The 15,539-nt window shown below is 47.6% G+C and overlaps 1 protein-coding gene across 1 annotated transcript; it reads left to right on the forward strand.

The window, feature by feature from the left end:
- The first annotated feature begins 207 nt into the window (after positions 1-207).
- Positions 208-8,711, forward strand: LOC129849631 (NADH-ubiquinone oxidoreductase 75 kDa subunit, mitochondrial-like). The gene is made up of 17 exons (XM_055916460.1): positions 208-317; positions 882-958; positions 1,082-1,173; positions 1,298-1,564; positions 1,646-1,776; positions 3,122-3,307; positions 3,462-3,596; positions 3,731-3,845; positions 5,451-5,596; positions 6,066-6,194; positions 6,429-6,558; positions 6,854-7,014; positions 7,224-7,378; positions 7,569-7,744; positions 7,831-7,965; positions 8,269-8,341; positions 8,469-8,711. The coding sequence occupies exons 2-17, from the start codon at positions 886-888 to the stop codon at positions 8,558-8,560; spliced, it is 2,196 nt and encodes a 731-aa protein (XP_055772435.1). The 5' UTR covers positions 208-317; positions 882-885; the 3' UTR covers positions 8,561-8,711.
- The last annotated feature ends 6,828 nt before the right edge of the window (positions 8,712-15,539 follow it).

The following is a 15,539-nucleotide window of genomic DNA, read 5'->3' on the forward strand; positions in this document are numbered from 1 at the left end:
AAATCACGAACATTTAGGAAAGCATTTCAACCGGAAGTACTAACGTTTTACGGGGTGAAAGGGCACATTATAACTCGAAAACGTTAAATATCTTTATGGTTATAATAGTTTTGAACATATGCATATGTTTTATTATTATGTAAATACATGTAACTGAATATTAAATTAAGAAGTATGGGCAAAATGAGCTATTTCTTCCTTTAATATATCGTGGTGAATCGTTCATTTTCGTTGTTGTGACGGAGATTCGCAGTAGGATTGCTAGCTAGTGCATACATAAATCGCTGTTCTGGTCAAGAAGGCCAAATAGCGACAAGGTAAGAATAAAATTACAATACTTCATTCCTATGTGACTATGCCGATTGTATAGTTTACAATCTTTGGATTTAGTAACAGCTTGCCGCTGTAAAATCAGTGCGATGTCCCGTGTCCTTGACTTGTAGTTAGCTAACATTGAACGCTTTAACTTGCTAACCTAGAAAGCATTCCACACCAACTCGAGTGGGGAGAAAACGTCAACAGCTGTACCAGGGCTAACATTAGAGATAGGGGAGCCCGTTAGATGTAACTTAACTGCCGTGGACATGGATTCACTCTTATGTTGATTGTGTGTGACAACTTCTAGCAAGGTGACAATTTCTAGCAAGGGTGTCCGACGATTTTGTAACATCATGAGTTTACAGCTCGTTACGCATTTGCCGTTTGCCATAGATCACCGGTAGTGGTGCACATATATGATCATAATTCATCCAACTAATGTCATTTGTTATGACATATGTAACCCACACAGTGAATTACTCTTAGGTAAGATAGCTAGAAGTATTAGCTATAGCCACAGTAGCCAGTTAGAGATGTTTGACTTCTGCGCTCTCTCTTTCTAGCGTCATGTTGCGTTTGCCATCCGTTAGCCGCGCGCTAGCAGGGGCAGCCAAGGGCAGCCTGGCCCCCTCCAACAATGGTAAAGATCGTGTGTGCACCCTCAAGCTACTTGGATACATTCATGTGTTTTGAAGAGAACACTCACAATTTCTCTCTAGGGTTTCTGGTTGCTTTGAAGTGTAATCTGTATCTGTGTTTGCAGTGCGTACCTCAGCGAGAGCTGCCAGTAACATGGTAGAGGTGTTTGTTGATGGGAAACCAGTGGAGGTGCTGCCTGGAACCACCGTGCTGCAGGTAACCTTTGAACTTTGACCTCACCTTGACCCCAATCACCCTGTAGTGTTAAACACTAGGCCTGTTGACAAATTGTGGCTGTGTGTTTTATCGTGACTGACTCGTTGTATCTGTGTGTGTTTAGGTCTGTGAGAAGATGGGGGTGCAGATTCCTCGGTTCTGCTACCACGAGCGCCTGTCCGTGGCTGGGAACTGCAGAATGTGTCTGGTGGAGATTGAGAAAGCCCCAAAGTTGGCGGCCGCGTGCGCCATGCCAGTGATGAAAGGCTGGAACATCCTGACCAACTCAGAGAAGACCCGCAAGGCCAGAGAGGGAGTGATGGAGTTCCTGCTGGCTAACCACCCTCTGGACTGCCCCATCTGTGACCAGGGAGGAGAGTGTGACCTTCAGGTAAACACACACACTCTGGGTGTGTAAATGCACACACACACACACTGACTGTTGTGTTTTTGGGTTTGGTTTGTGTCTCAGGACCAGTCCATGCAGTTTGGTTCAGACCGCAGTCGTTTCTCTGAGGACAAGCGGGCTGTGGAGGATAAGAACATTGGACCACTCATCAAAACAATCATGACCCGCTGCATCCAGTGCACACGCTGCATCCGGTGAGTACTATACTCAGTTTGTCCCTCTCAGCCACCGTACTAGTCTTTCTCCTCTTTGTTTGTCCTTCTCAGCCACTGTACTCCTCACTCTCTCTCACTCCCTTCGCTTGTTTAAAAAATATATATACATATATCGGTGTCAAATAGTATGATGTAGATCACAGGTGTCAAACTCATTCCACGGGGGGGGCCGAGTGTCTGCGGGTTTTCGCTCCTCCCTTATACTTGATTGATGAATTAACATCACTAATTAGTTAGGAACTCCCCACACCTGGTTGTCTAGGGCTTTATTGAAAGGAAAAACCAAAAACCTGCAGACACTAGGCCCTCCGTGGAATGAGTTTGACACCCCTGATGTAGATGATGCTGTATATTGAGCATTTACATTTGAGTAATTTAGCAGATGCTCTTATCCAGAGAAATGTACAGTAGTGATTCAAAAGTTTTGGGTCACTGAGAAATGTCCTTGTTTTTGAAAGAAAAGCTTTTTTTTTTGGTCCATTAAAATAACAATATTGATACAGTGTAGACATTGTTAATGTTGTAAATGACTGTTGAAGCTGGAAACGCCAGATAAATTTTTTTTAAATGGATTATCTACATAGGCAACCAACCTATGTAGATAATTCCAATGGCACGTTGTGTTAGCTAATCCAAGTTAGCTAATCCAAGTTTATCATTTTAAAAGGCTAATTGATCATTAGAAAACCCTTTTTCAATTACGTTAGCACAGCTGAAAACTTGTTCTGATTAAGGATGCAATAAAACTGGCCTTCTTTAGACTAGTTGAGTATCTGGAGCATCAGCATTTGTGGGTTCGATTACAGGCCAATTTCTCACATGGAATAGCCTTCATTTCTCAGAACAAGAATAGACTGCCGAGTTTCAGAAGAAAGGTCTTTGTTTCTGGCCATTTTGAGCCTGTTATCAAACCCACAAATGCTGATGCTCCAGAAAAAAATTATTATTTACAATGACTGCTTACCCCGGCCAAACCAGGACGGCGCTGGGCCAATTGTGCGCCGCCCTATGGGACTCCCAATCACAGCTGGGTGTGATACAGCCTGGATTTGAACCAGGGACTGTAGTGACGCCTCTTGCACTGAGACGCAGTGCCTAAGACCGCTGTGCCACTTGGAAGCCCCAGTATGTCCTTGTCAGCCACTGTATTCCTCTCTCTCTCTGCTCTGAGTGTCCTTCTCAGCCACCGTATTCCTATCTCCACTCTGTATACATTCTAATGCTAGGCCTTTGTGCCGAAATGCCAGTTTTGCCTGTGAGATTGCAGGCCATGGGGTGGTATTGACCAGTTGATTTGATTGTTGTTTTTTTCTCCATATGCCAGTTTTGCCAGTGAGATTGCAGGTGTAGAGGACCTGGGTACCACAGGCAGAGGGAACAACATGCAGGTGGGGACGTACGTGGAGAAGATGTTCATGTCGGAGATGTCAGGAAACGTCATCGACATCTGTCCCGTAGGAGCCCTCACTTCCAAACCATACGCATTCACCTCACGACCCTGGGAGACCAGGTAGTGTGTGTGTGTGTGTGTGTGTGTGTGTTAATATATCAAGTGTGTGTTTGTAAAAAGGAAGATGGATCTACACTCTAGATCTAGTATATAGACATGATAGAGGTGTAGGCAGTGCCATTGTTGTGTGTGTAACCTTGCTGTGTGTTTGCAGGAAGACTGAGTCTATAGATGTGCTGGATGCAGTAGGCAGTAACATCATTGTGAGTACGCGTGGTGGAGAGGTGATGAGGGTTCTGCCCCGCCTGCACGAAGACATCAACGAGGAGTGGATCTCAGACAAGACCAGGTGAGACACAGAACCTGTACCTGTCTATCACCCTGCTAACAGCTGGGACTTCAATCAATATATGTATATAACGTGTGTGTGTGTGTGTGTGTGTGTGTGTGTGTGTGTGTGTGTGTGTGTGTGTGTGTGTGTAGGTTTGCGTATGACGGTCTGAAGCGCCAGAGGCTGACCCAGCCTATGGTGAAGGACGCGTCAGGACAGCTGGTCCCCACATCCTGGGAAGACGTACTCACACGTGTGGCCGGAGCAGTAAGTCTCTGTGTAGTGTCTGTCACTGATGTGTCTGTCATTCAACAGACATGTTGGACACTAGGCAATGACGTTGTTTTCTGCCTGTCTGTAGGAAGATCTGAAGTGGTGTCTGTATTAAAAGTTAATTCCAAAAGCATTCAGAACCCTTGACTTTTCCCACATTTTGTTACGTTACAGCCTTATTCTAAAGTTGATTAAATCGTTTTTTCCCCCCTCAATCTACACACAATACCCCATAATGACAAAGCAAAAACAGGTTTTAGAAATGTTTGCAAATGTATTAAAAACAAACATATCGCATTTACATAGGTATTCAGACCCTTTACTCAGTACTTTGTTGAAACATCTTTGGCAGCGATTACAGCCTTCTCTTCTTGGGTATGACGCTACAAGCTTGGCACACTTGTATTTGGGGAGTTTCTCCCATTCTTCACTGCAGATCCTCTCAAGCTTTGTCAGGTTGGATGGGGAGCGTCGCTGCACAGCTATTTTCAGGTCTCTACAGAGATGTTCGATTGGGTTCAAGTCCAGGCTCTGGCTGGGCCACACAAGGACATTGAGACTTGTCCCAAAGCCACTCCTGTGTTGTCTTGGCTGTGTGCTTAGGGTTGTTGTCCTGTTGGAAGGTGAACCTTCGCCCCAGTCTGAGGTCCTGAGCGCTCTGGAGCAGGTTTTCATCAAAGATCTCTCTGTACTTTGCTCCGTTCATCTCCATCCAGGCCAAAGAGTTCAATCTTGGTTTAATCAGACCAGAGAATCAGACCTGAGTCCTTTAGGTGCCTTTTGGCAAACTCCAAGCGGGCGGTCATGTGTCTTTTACTGAGAAGTGGCTTCCGTCTGGGTACTCTACCATAAAGGCCTGATTGGTGGAGTGCTGCAGCGATGGTTGTACTTCTGGAAGTTTCTCCCGCTCACAGAGGAACTCTGGAGCTCTGTCAGAGTGACCATCGGGTTCTTGGCCACCTCCCTGACTAAGGCCCTTCTCTCCCGATTGCTTAATTTGGGAGGGCAGCCAGATCTAGGAGGAGTCTTGGTGGTTCTAAACTTCTTCCATTTAATAATGACGAAAGCCACTGTGTTCTTGGGGACCTTCAATGCTGCAGATTTTTTTTGGTACCCTTCCCCAGATCTGTGCCTCGACACAATCCTGTCTCGGAGCTCTACGGACAATTCCTTCAACCTCATGGCTTGATTTTTCTCTGACATGCACTGTCAACTGTGGGACCTTATATAGACAGGTGTGTGCCTTTCCAAATCATGTCCAATCAATTGAATTTACAACAGGTGGACTCCAATCAAGTTGTAGAAACATCTTAAGGATGATCAATAGAAACAGGATGCACCTGAACTTTGAGTCTCATAGCAAAGGGTCTGAATACTTATGTAAAGGTGTTTCTGTTTTAGTTTTTGAAAATAAATTTGATAACATTTCTATAAACCTGTTTTCGCTTTGTCATTATGGGGTATTGTGTGTAGCTTGAGGAAATACATTAATTTAATCCATTTTAGAATAAGGCTGTAATGTAACAAAATGAAGGGGTCTGAATACTTTCCAAATGCACTGTATGTATGTTTAGGTATCATGTGTGTGTGTGTGTATAGTTGCAGGGAGCCCAGGGCAGTGACGTGGCAGCCATAGCTGGAGGCATGGTGGATGCAGAGGCTCTGGTGTCTCTGAAGGACCTGCTCAACAGACTGAACAGTGACAACCTCTGTACTGAGGAGGTCTTCCCTGATGCTGGGGCTGGGTGAGTCAGGGTGGGGGTCTTCCCTGATGCTGGGTGAGTCAGGGTGGGGGTCTTCCCTGATGCTGGGTGAGTCAGGGTGGGGGTCTTCCCTGATGCTGGGTGAGTCAGGGTGGGGGTCTTCCCTGATGCTGGGGCTGTGTGAGTCAGGGTGGGGGTCTTCCCTGATGCTGGGGCTGGGTGAGTCAGGGTGGGGGTCTTCCCTGATGCTGTGGCTGGGTGAGTCAGGGTGGGGGTCTTCCCTGATGCTGTGGCTGGGTGAGTCAGGGTGGGGGTCTTCCCTGATGCTGGGGCTGGCTGGGTGAAGGAGTTAGTGGGAGTGAGTGTTGTGTCATGGTTAGATTATGGTTGGTTATGGTACATTAATAATAGTTTGTATTATGGTAAGTAATAGGTTGCATTATGGTTAGTAATGGTATGTTAGTGAAAGGTTGGCTCATGGTTAGTAAAAGGTTGTCTTGTGGTTTTGTAGCTCTGACCTGCGTTCCAACTACCTGCTGAACTCTCGGATCAGTGGCATTGAAGAAGCTGACCTGCTGCTACTTATAGGAACCAACCCTCGCTACGAGGCCCCACTCTTCAATGCACGCGTCCGCAAGAGGTACACAAACACACACATCTAAACTCACTCAAACACACACACACCTAAACATGGGCTACACACACACACACCAATCCTTGCTGTGAGGTCCCGCTTTCTTCAACAGATGTATCCAAAAGTGCAACCTATACAAACACACACATTAATTGATGTCTGCAGCACTCACACACACACACACACACACACCAACTTGCAGTAGGAAGCCTCCCTCATCATCTCCCCCTCCCCTCTCAGCTGGTTGCATAATGAGTTGAAGGTGTCTGTGGTGGGGAGCAGTGTGGATCTGAGTTACACTTACGACCACCTGGGAGAGTCCACTCAGGTGCTGCAGGACATCGCTAACGGAACACACCCCTTCTGCCAGGTAACCACGGCCACCACAGACCGGGAAGGGATTGGCGGGGGGGGGGCAGTCGGCGGGAGCGGGGGTTGTATTGTTGTTGATAGAAATGTTGCAACCAACATTGTTACAGATAGGAATGACATGAATAGACCTGACATGATTGGTCATTCTGCATGACAGAGAAGTCTGTTCTAGAATCTAGTCAATGTATTTCCACCTGCCTTCCATAATGGTGTGTACTACTGGACGTGATCCAGCTCTGTTTGTGGTTAAGCACTGCTCTAACCTTTCCCCGGTCCCTCTCTCTCCCCTCCAGGTGCTGGGGCAGGCCAAGCGGCCAGTAGTGGTGGTGGGCAGTGCCTCTCTTCAGAGGGAGGATGGAGGAGCCATCTTGAGCTCTGTGCAAACCATCGCCCAGAATGCCCGGGCCAGCAGCGGAGTGGAGGAGGGATGGAAGGTCCTCAACGTGCTGCACAGGTTAGCATGCTAAAGCTGTCTCTGGGCTAACTTCTAGTAGCATTTAGCATCCAGCTATTACTAGCATTTAGTATATAGCTAATATTAGCATTTAGCATCTAGCTTTTACTAGCATTTAGCATACAACTAACAACTTAGTCTATCCCTACTAGCATCCAATCATCTGTGTGTGTCTACTAGTGTCCAATCATCTTTGTGTCTATCTGCAGGGTAGCCAGTCAGGTGGCAGCCCTGGACTTGGGCTACAAGGCGGGGGTGGAGTCTATCCGTAAATCCCCGCCCAAGGTTCTGTTCCTGCTAGGAGCTGACAGAGAATGCATCACCAAACAGGACCTGCCTAAAGACTGCATGATCATCTACCAGGGTACACACCTATCTATCTATACACACACACACACACACACACACACACACACACACACACACACACACACACACACACACAGGACAGCATGTTCATTTATCAGGGTAGAACACCCAGTGCACTTCCCATGACACACAAATTGTCATGCTATATAAAGCATATGTATGGTACATGTGTGTATCGTTGCCAGGTCACCATGGAGACGTGGGTGCCACCATGGCTGACGTCATCCTGCCCGGCGCGGCCTACACGGAGAAGAACGGAACATATGTCAACACAGAGGGGAGGAGTCAACAGACACGCGTGGCCGTCACCGCGCCCGGCATGGCCAGGGAGGACTGGAAGATCATCAGAGCCATCTCCGAGGTACACACACACACACACATACCATATACATTTCTTGAAGACGCTGTGTGTGTGTGTGGTTGTATATATAACTGTGTGTATTGCAGCTGGCAGGGCTGACTCTGCCCTATGACTCTGTGGATGAGGTGAGGGGTCGGCTGGCCGAGGTTTCTCCTAACTTGGTCCGCTACGACGACGTTGAGGAAGCCAACTACTTTAAACAGGCCAACCAACTCTCACAGGTAACCCTTAACCTTTTACCTCAAACTCTCACAGGTAACCCTTAACCTTTTACCCCTAACCTCAAACTCTCACAGGTAACCCTTAACCTTTTACCCCTAACCTCAAACTCTCACAGGTAACCCTTAACCTTTTACCCCTAACCTCAAACTCTCACAGGTCAGAAAATAACCTTGAACATTTCACCCCTTAACTGAATTGTCTTTACGATCAACTGTTATGAAATCATAAATGGAGACTGTGGTCTTTGACACTGAAATTGAGAGCATACTCAACCGTCCTTTATTTCTCTCTGTCTCTCTCAGGCTGTGAATCAGACTCTTCTAGCAAATCCTCTCATCTCTCCTCAGCTGACAGCTAAAGACTTCTATATGACGGGTATGTATAATGTATCATAGCACAGCTGTGAATGTGTTTATCAGACTGATGAGGGTGGAATGCACATGGATAACTGGTGGGATCCTTTCGTCACTTGTGTGTGTAACATTCTCTCTCTCTCCCATAGATCCCATTAGCAGAGCGTCTCAGACCATGGCCAAGTGTGTGAAGGCCGTCACAGAGGGAGCTGACGCCGTCGATGAACCATCCATCTGCTGAACTCAGACAGCCAAAACGCACACACAGTGATGGCGCTCTTATTTATGTTGTTTTTTGCTGATTGCTGTAAAGATGTTTGAGGGAAGAGGCTTTGTTAAAGAAAGCTGAAAATGAAACTGTACTCTGACTATGAATAAAATCTTATCCTGTAGCACTCTGTCCTTGTTATTGTCCTCATGAGGTCATCTCCAACACCACTGTTTGTCCTTTGTTCCACTCACATTATAACAGTTTTCTGTCTTTGTACTTTGTGGAGTTGAAGTGTTGTAGCCAACACAGAGTGACGTCAGCAGAGATGTTCTGTTCTAAACCTGTCAGACATCAATTTCATTCAGACTCCTGTCTTGAACTTCCCTAAGATGCATTTCAGGGTGTGGAGAGCTAATGTTTTCCTGTAGTGCCAGATGTGTGGGGAACGGTATCGTAGGTGCCTGCTGTTATGTCCTCTCCCCAGGGGTGATAATAGACAGGGCTGGCGACCGGCGAGAGGAGTCTGTTCACGTGGCGCAGATTGCGATTTGGGTGCTGGGGCTCGCTGTGCTGTTCAGTGTGTTCTGCCTGGGCTATGACCTCATCACAAGGACCGAGAGCGTGGTCACCTTGCTGACCTCCAAAGATGCCATGGTGGAGATGTACTACAGCGGTGCTGGACCCAACAGAGTGGAGAGAGAAGGAGACAGAGATAAGCTGTGGAGGAGAGAGTAGGAGACAGGTAAGCTGTGGAGGAGACGAGACAGAGATAAGCTGTGGGGAGAGTAGGAGACAGATAAGCTGTGGAGGAGACAGATAAGCTGTGGGGAGAGTAGGAGACAGATAAGCTGTGGAGGAAAGAGAAGGAGACAGAGATAAGCTGTGGAGACGAGAGAGAAGCTGTGGAGGAGAGAGAAGGAGACAGAGATAAGCTGTGGAGAGAGTAGGAGACAGATAAGCTGTGGAGGAAAGAGAAGGAGACAGAGATAAGCTGTGGGGAGAGTAGGAGACAGATAAGTTGTGGAGGAGACAGATAAGCTGTGGAGGAGAGAGAGAAGCTGTGGAGGAGAGAGAAGGAGACAGAGATAAGCCGTGGAGAGAGTAGGAGACAGATAATTTTTATTTTTATTTCACCTTTATTTAACCAGGTAGGCTAGTTGAGAACAAGTTCTCATTTGCAACTGCGACCTGGCCAAGATAAAGCATAGCAGTGTGAACAGACAACACAGAGTTACACATGGAGTAAACAATAAACAAGTCAATAACATGGTAGAAAAAAGAGAATCTATATACAATGTGTGCAAAAGGCATGAGGTAGGCAATGAATCGAATAATTACAATTTAGCAGATTAACACTGGAGTGATAAATCATCAAATGATCATGTGCAAGAAGAGATACTGGTGTGCAAAAGAGCAGAAAAGTAAATAAATAAAAGCAGTATGGGGGTGAGGTAGGTAAATTGGGTGGGTAGTTTACAGATGGACTATGTACAGCTGCAGCGATCGGTTAGCTGCTCGGATAGCAGATTTTTAAAGTTGTTGAGGGAGATAAAAGTCTCCAACTTCAGAGATTTTTGCAATTCGTTCCAGTCGCAGGCAGCAGAGAACTGGAAGGAAAGGCGTCCAAATGAGGTTTTGGCTTTAGGGATGATCAGTGAGATACACCTGCTGGAGCGCGTGCTACGGGTGGGTGTAGCCATCGTGACCAGTGAACTGAGATAAGGCGGCACTTTACCTAGCTTAGCCTTGTAGATGACCTGGAGCCAGTGGGTCTGACGACGAACATGTAGCGAGGGCCAGCCGACTAGGGAATACAGGTCGCAGTGGTGGGTCGTATAAGGTGCTTTAGTAACAAAACGGATGGCACTGTGATAAACTGCATCCAGTTTGCTGAGTAGAGTATTGGAAGCTATTTTGTAGATGACATCGCCGAAGTCGAGGATCGGTAGGATAGTCAGTTTTACTAGGGTAAGTTTGGCGGCGTGAGTGAAGGAGGCTTTGTTGCGGAATAGAAAGCCGACTCTAGATTTGATTTTGGATTGGAGATGCTTAATGTGAGTCTGGAAGGAGAGTTTGCAGTCTAGCCAGACACCTAGGTACTTATAGATGTCCACATATTCTAGGTCGGAACCGTCCAGGGTGGTGATGCTAGTCGGGCGTGCGGGTGCAGGCAGCGAACGGTTGAAAAGCATGCATTTGGTTTTACTAGCGTTTAAGAGCAGTTGGAGGCCACGGAAGGAGTGTTGTATGGCATTGAAGCTCGTTTGGAGGTTAGATAGCACAGTGTCCAGGGAAGGGCCGGAAGTATACAGAATGGTGTCGTCTGCGTAGAGGTGGATCAGGGAATCGCCCGCAGCAAGAGCAACATCATTGATGTATACAGAGAAAAGGGTCGGCCCGAGAATTGAACCCTGTGGTACCCCCATAGAGACTGCCAGAGGACCGAACAACATGCCCCCCGATTTGACACACTGAACTCTGTCTGCAAAGTAGTTGGTGAACCAAGCAAGGCAGTCATTAGAAAAACCGAGGCTATTGAGTCTGCCGATAAGAATATGGTGATTGACAGAGTCGAAAGCCTTGGCCAGGTCAATGAAGATGGCTGCACAGTAATGTCTTTTATCGATGGCGGTTATGATATCGTTTAGTACCTTGAGCGTGGCTGAGGTGCACCCGTGACCGGCTCGGAAACCGGATTGCACAGCGGAGAAGGTACGGTGGGATTCGAGATGGTCAGTGATCTGTTTGTTGACTTGGCTTTCGAAGACCTTAGCTAGGCAGGGCAGGATGGATATAGGTCTGTAACAGTTTGGGTCCAGGGTGTCTCCCCCTTTGAAGAGGGGGGTGACAGCGGCAGCTTTCCAATCCTTGGGGATCTCAGATGATACGAAGGAAAGGTTGAACAGGCTGGTAATAGGGGGTGCGACAATGGCGGCGGACAGTTTCAGAAATAGGGGGTCCAGATTGTCAAGCCCAGCTGATTTGTATGGGTCCAGGTTTTCCAGCTCTTTCAGAACATCTGCTATCTGGATATGGGTAAAGGAGAAGCTGGGGAGGCTTGGGCGAGTAGCAGCGGTGGGGGTGGGGCTGTTGGCCAAGGTTGGAGTCGCCAGGAGGAAGGCATGGCCAGCCATTGAGAAATGTTTGTTGAAGTTTTCGATTATCACGGACTTATCAGTGGTGACCGTGTTATCTAGCCTCAGTGCAGTGGGCAGCTGGGAGGAGGTGCTCTTGTTTTCCATAGACTTTACAGTATCCCAGAACTTTAAGCTGTGGAGGAGAGAGAAGGAGACAGAGATAAGCCGTGGAGGAGAGAGGAGACAGAGATAAGCCGTGGAGGAGAGAGTAGGAGACAGAGATAAGCCGTGGAGGAGAGAGTAGGAGACAGAGATAAGCCGTGGAGGAGAGAGTAGGAGACAGAGATAAGCCGTGGAGGAGAGAGTAGGAGAGAGAGATAAGCGTGGAGGAGATAGAGAGAGAAGTTGTGGAGAGAGGAGACAGAGATAGATAAGCTGTGGAGGAGCGAGTGGGAGACAAAGAGAAAGAGATAATTTGTGTTGGACTGCGTGGGAGACAAAGAGAAGCTGTGGAGGAGATAGTAGGAGACAAAGAGATAATTTGTGTAGGACTGCGTGGGAGACAAAGAGAAGCTGTGGAGGAGATAGTAGGAGACAGAGAAGCTGTGGAGGAAAGCATGGAGTGTCTGGATGGGGACTGACTGAGATGCAGAGGTGTGCTAGAACAGCACTGGACCCAAAAGAGTGGGAGAGAGAGTGGAGCATCTTTGGTCATGGACTGACTGAGCCCAAACTGCCTACACCACCAATGTAGATTAAAACTATATTCTGGGATGTATGGACTGTTGCATTTGCACTATAGACTATTTCTGGACAGTACTATATCCATTACACTGTATTACTGTCTGCCTGTACTGTATTGTACTGTTGGTTGTGTTTATTATTAGTGCATGTTAATCCTGCCAGCAACAACAACCCCTCTGGGATGAATAAAGTTAACTGAACTGAATCACAGCACCTTCGTTCATTTCCTACCTTATGTGTGTGTCCAGGAGTTGTTCCCTATGTGTGTGTCCAGGAGTTGTTCCTTATGTATGTGTCCAGGAGTTGTTCCCTATGTGTGTATCCAGGAGTTGTTCCCTATGTGTGTATCCAGGAGTTGTTCCCTATGTGTGTGTCCAGGAGTTGTTCCCTATGAGTATATCCAGGAGTTGTTCCCTATGTGTGTATCCAGGAGTTGTTCCCTATGTGTGTATCCAGGAGTTGTTCCCTATGTGTGTGTCCAGGAGTTGTTCACTATGTGTGTGTCCAGGAGTTGTTCCCTATGTGTGTGACCAGGAGTTGCTCCCTATGTGTGTGTCCAGGAGTTGTTCCCTATATGTGTGTCCAGGAGTTGTTGGCGTGTTGTGAGGAGGATAAAGGTGAGATCAAGGAAGGAATGGACATCCTGCTGAGGGCCTGTGTGTGTGTGTGGTGTGTGGTGTGTGGGGTGTGTGGTGTGTGTGTGTGTGTGTGAGTGTGTGTGAGAGACATCGTTTCAGATAGGAGAAAAGATACAGAAGGCAGGTGAGCGCTTCTTTACTGTTCAGTAGTACAGACATCAGTGTGGGAAGGAGAGACAGTGAAAGCGTAATTCAGTGGTTCAGAGAGAATAACAGTCAAATGCACAGATACACTGCATGGAACATATCAGGTTATATATTAGACTTACAATAAACTATAGATTTATAATGTGTGAGTCTCATTTTATATTTCAAACGTTCTCTTTATAGAACTCATTTGGCACAAAAACCTCTTTAGGCTAGATACATATACATATATATATCACAATATACAGTACATTAAAAAAGGTATCCTGACTTTGTAGAAACCTGGGACTCAACACTGCATCAGCCTGGGACTTGGCCAAGAAGAGGACAGCATGGAGAACCAAATGACAAGGAGCTAGTGAGTGAGATGCTGACTTTAGTACTGGACACATTGTCTCATAGTATCACATCATGTTCTACTGCTTCTCTTGAGATGTACACATACACATGGGAAAGATTGTGGGTAAGATCAGGTAGAACAGGGGGTTGTGGGTAAGGTCAAGTAGAACAGGGGGTTGTGGGTAAGGTCAAGTAGAACAGGGGGTTGTGGGTAAGGTCAGGTAGAACAGGGTGTTGTGGGTAAGGTCAGGTAGAACAGGGGGTTGTGGGTAAGGTCAGGTAGAACAGGGGGTTGTGGGTAAGGTCAGGTAGAACAGGGTGTTGTGGGTAAGGTCAGGTAGAACAGGGGGTTGTGGGTAAGGTCAGGTAGAACAGGGGGTTGTGGGTAAGGTCAGGTAGAACAGGGGGTTGTGGGTAAGGTCAGGTAGAACAGGGTGTTGTGGGTAAGGTCAGGTAGAACAGGGGGTTGTGGGTAAGGTCAGGTAGAACAGGGTGTTGTGGGTAAGGTCAGGTAGAACAGGAGATTGTGGGTAAGGTCAGGTAGAACAGGGTGTTGTGGGTAAGGTCAAGTAGAACAGGGGGTTGTTGGTAAGGTCAGGTAGAACAGGGGGTTGTTGGTAAGGTCAGGTAGAACAGGGGGTTGTGGGTAAGGTCAAGTAGAACAGGGGGTTGTGGGTAAGGCCAGGTAGAACAGGGGGTTGTGGGTAAGGTCAGGTAGAACAGGGGGTTGTGGGTAAGGTCAAGTAGAACAGGGGGTTGTGGGTAAGGTCAAGTAGAACAGGGGGTTGTGGGTAAAGTCAGGTAGAACAGGGTGTTGTGGGTAAGGTCAGGTAGAACAGGGTGTTGTGGGTAAAGTCAGGTAGAACAGGGTGTTGTGGGTAAGGTCAAGTAGAACAGGGTGTTGTGGGTAAAGTCAGGTAGAACAGGGTGTTGTGGGTAAGGTCAGGTAGAACAGGAGGTTGTGGGTAAGGTCAGGTAGAACAGGGTGTTGTGGGTAAGGTCAGGTAGAACAGGGTGTTGTGGGTAAGGTCAGGTAGAACAGGGTGTTGTGGGTAAGGTCAGGTAGAACAGGGTGTTGTGGGTAAGGTCAGGTAGAACAGGGTGTTGTGGGTAAGGTCAGGTAGAACAGGGGGTTGTGGGTAAGGTCAGGTAGAACAGGGTGTTGTGGGTCAGGTAGAACAGGGTGTTGTGGGTCAGGTAGAACAGGGTGTTGTGGGTCAAGTCAGGTAGAACAGGGGGTTGTGGGTAAGGTCAGGTAGAACAGGGGGTTGTGGGTAAGGTCAGGTAGAACAGGGGGTTGTGGGTAAGGTCAGGTAGAACAGGGTGTTGTGGGTCAGGTAGAACAGGGTGTTGTGGGTCAAGTCAGGTAGAACAGGGGGTTGTGGGTAAGGTCAGGTAGAACAGGGGGTTGTGGGTAAGGTCAGGTAGAACAGGGTGTTGTGGGTAAGGTCAGGTAGAACAGGGTGTTGTGGGTAAGGTCAGGTAGAACAGGGTGTTGTGGGTAAGGTCAGGTAGAACAGGGGGTTGTGGGTAAGGTCAGGTAGAACAGGGGGTTGTGGGTAAAGTCAGGTAGAACAGGGTGTTGTGGGTCAGGTAGAACAGGGTGTTGTGGGTAAGGTCAGGTAGAACAGGGTGTTGTGGGTAAGGTCAGGTAGAACAGGGTGTTGTGGGTAAGGTCAGGTAGAACAGGGTGTTGTGGGTAAGGTCAGGTAGAACAGGGGGTTGTGGGTAAGGTCAGGTAGAACAGGGTGTTGTGGGTAAGGTCAGGTAGAACAGGGTGTTGTGGGTAAGGTCAGGTAGAACAGGGGGTTGTGGGTAAGGTCAGATAGAACAGGGTGTTGTGGGTAAGGTCAGGTAGAACAGGGGGTTGTGGGTAAGGTCAGGTAGAACAGGGTGTTGTGGGTAAGGTCAGGTAAGGCTCCAGATGATGGTGATCGCCGCTACAATGCCATTTAGGACCGCCACACTGTATCCCATGTGGAAGGAGTGACCTGTCACCTGCCTGAGACACGCACGCACACACACACACACACACACACACACACACACACACACACACACACA

The sequence above is a fragment of the Salvelinus fontinalis genome, unplaced genomic scaffold (assembly GCF_029448725.1).
Source record: "Salvelinus fontinalis isolate EN_2023a unplaced genomic scaffold, ASM2944872v1 scaffold_1591, whole genome shotgun sequence".
NCBI classification, from domain to species: Eukaryota; Metazoa; Chordata; class Actinopteri; order Salmoniformes; family Salmonidae; genus Salvelinus; species Salvelinus fontinalis.

What these genes read in the sequence shown, in the direction of transcription:
- LOC129849631 (XM_055916460.1), top strand. Translation starts at nt 886, where the DNA reads ATGTTGCGTTTGCCATCCGTTAGCCGCGCGCTAGCAGGGGCAGCCAAG. An exon ending in GAACACACCCCTTCTGCCAG is followed by an intron (nt 6,559 to 6,853) that starts GTAACCACGGCC and finishes TCTCCCCTCCAG; the next exon opens with GTGCTGGGGCAGGCCAAGCG. An exon ending in CTGCATGATCATCTACCAGG is followed by an intron (nt 7,379 to 7,568) that starts GTACACACCTAT and finishes TATCGTTGCCAG; the next exon opens with GTCACCATGGAGACGTGGGT.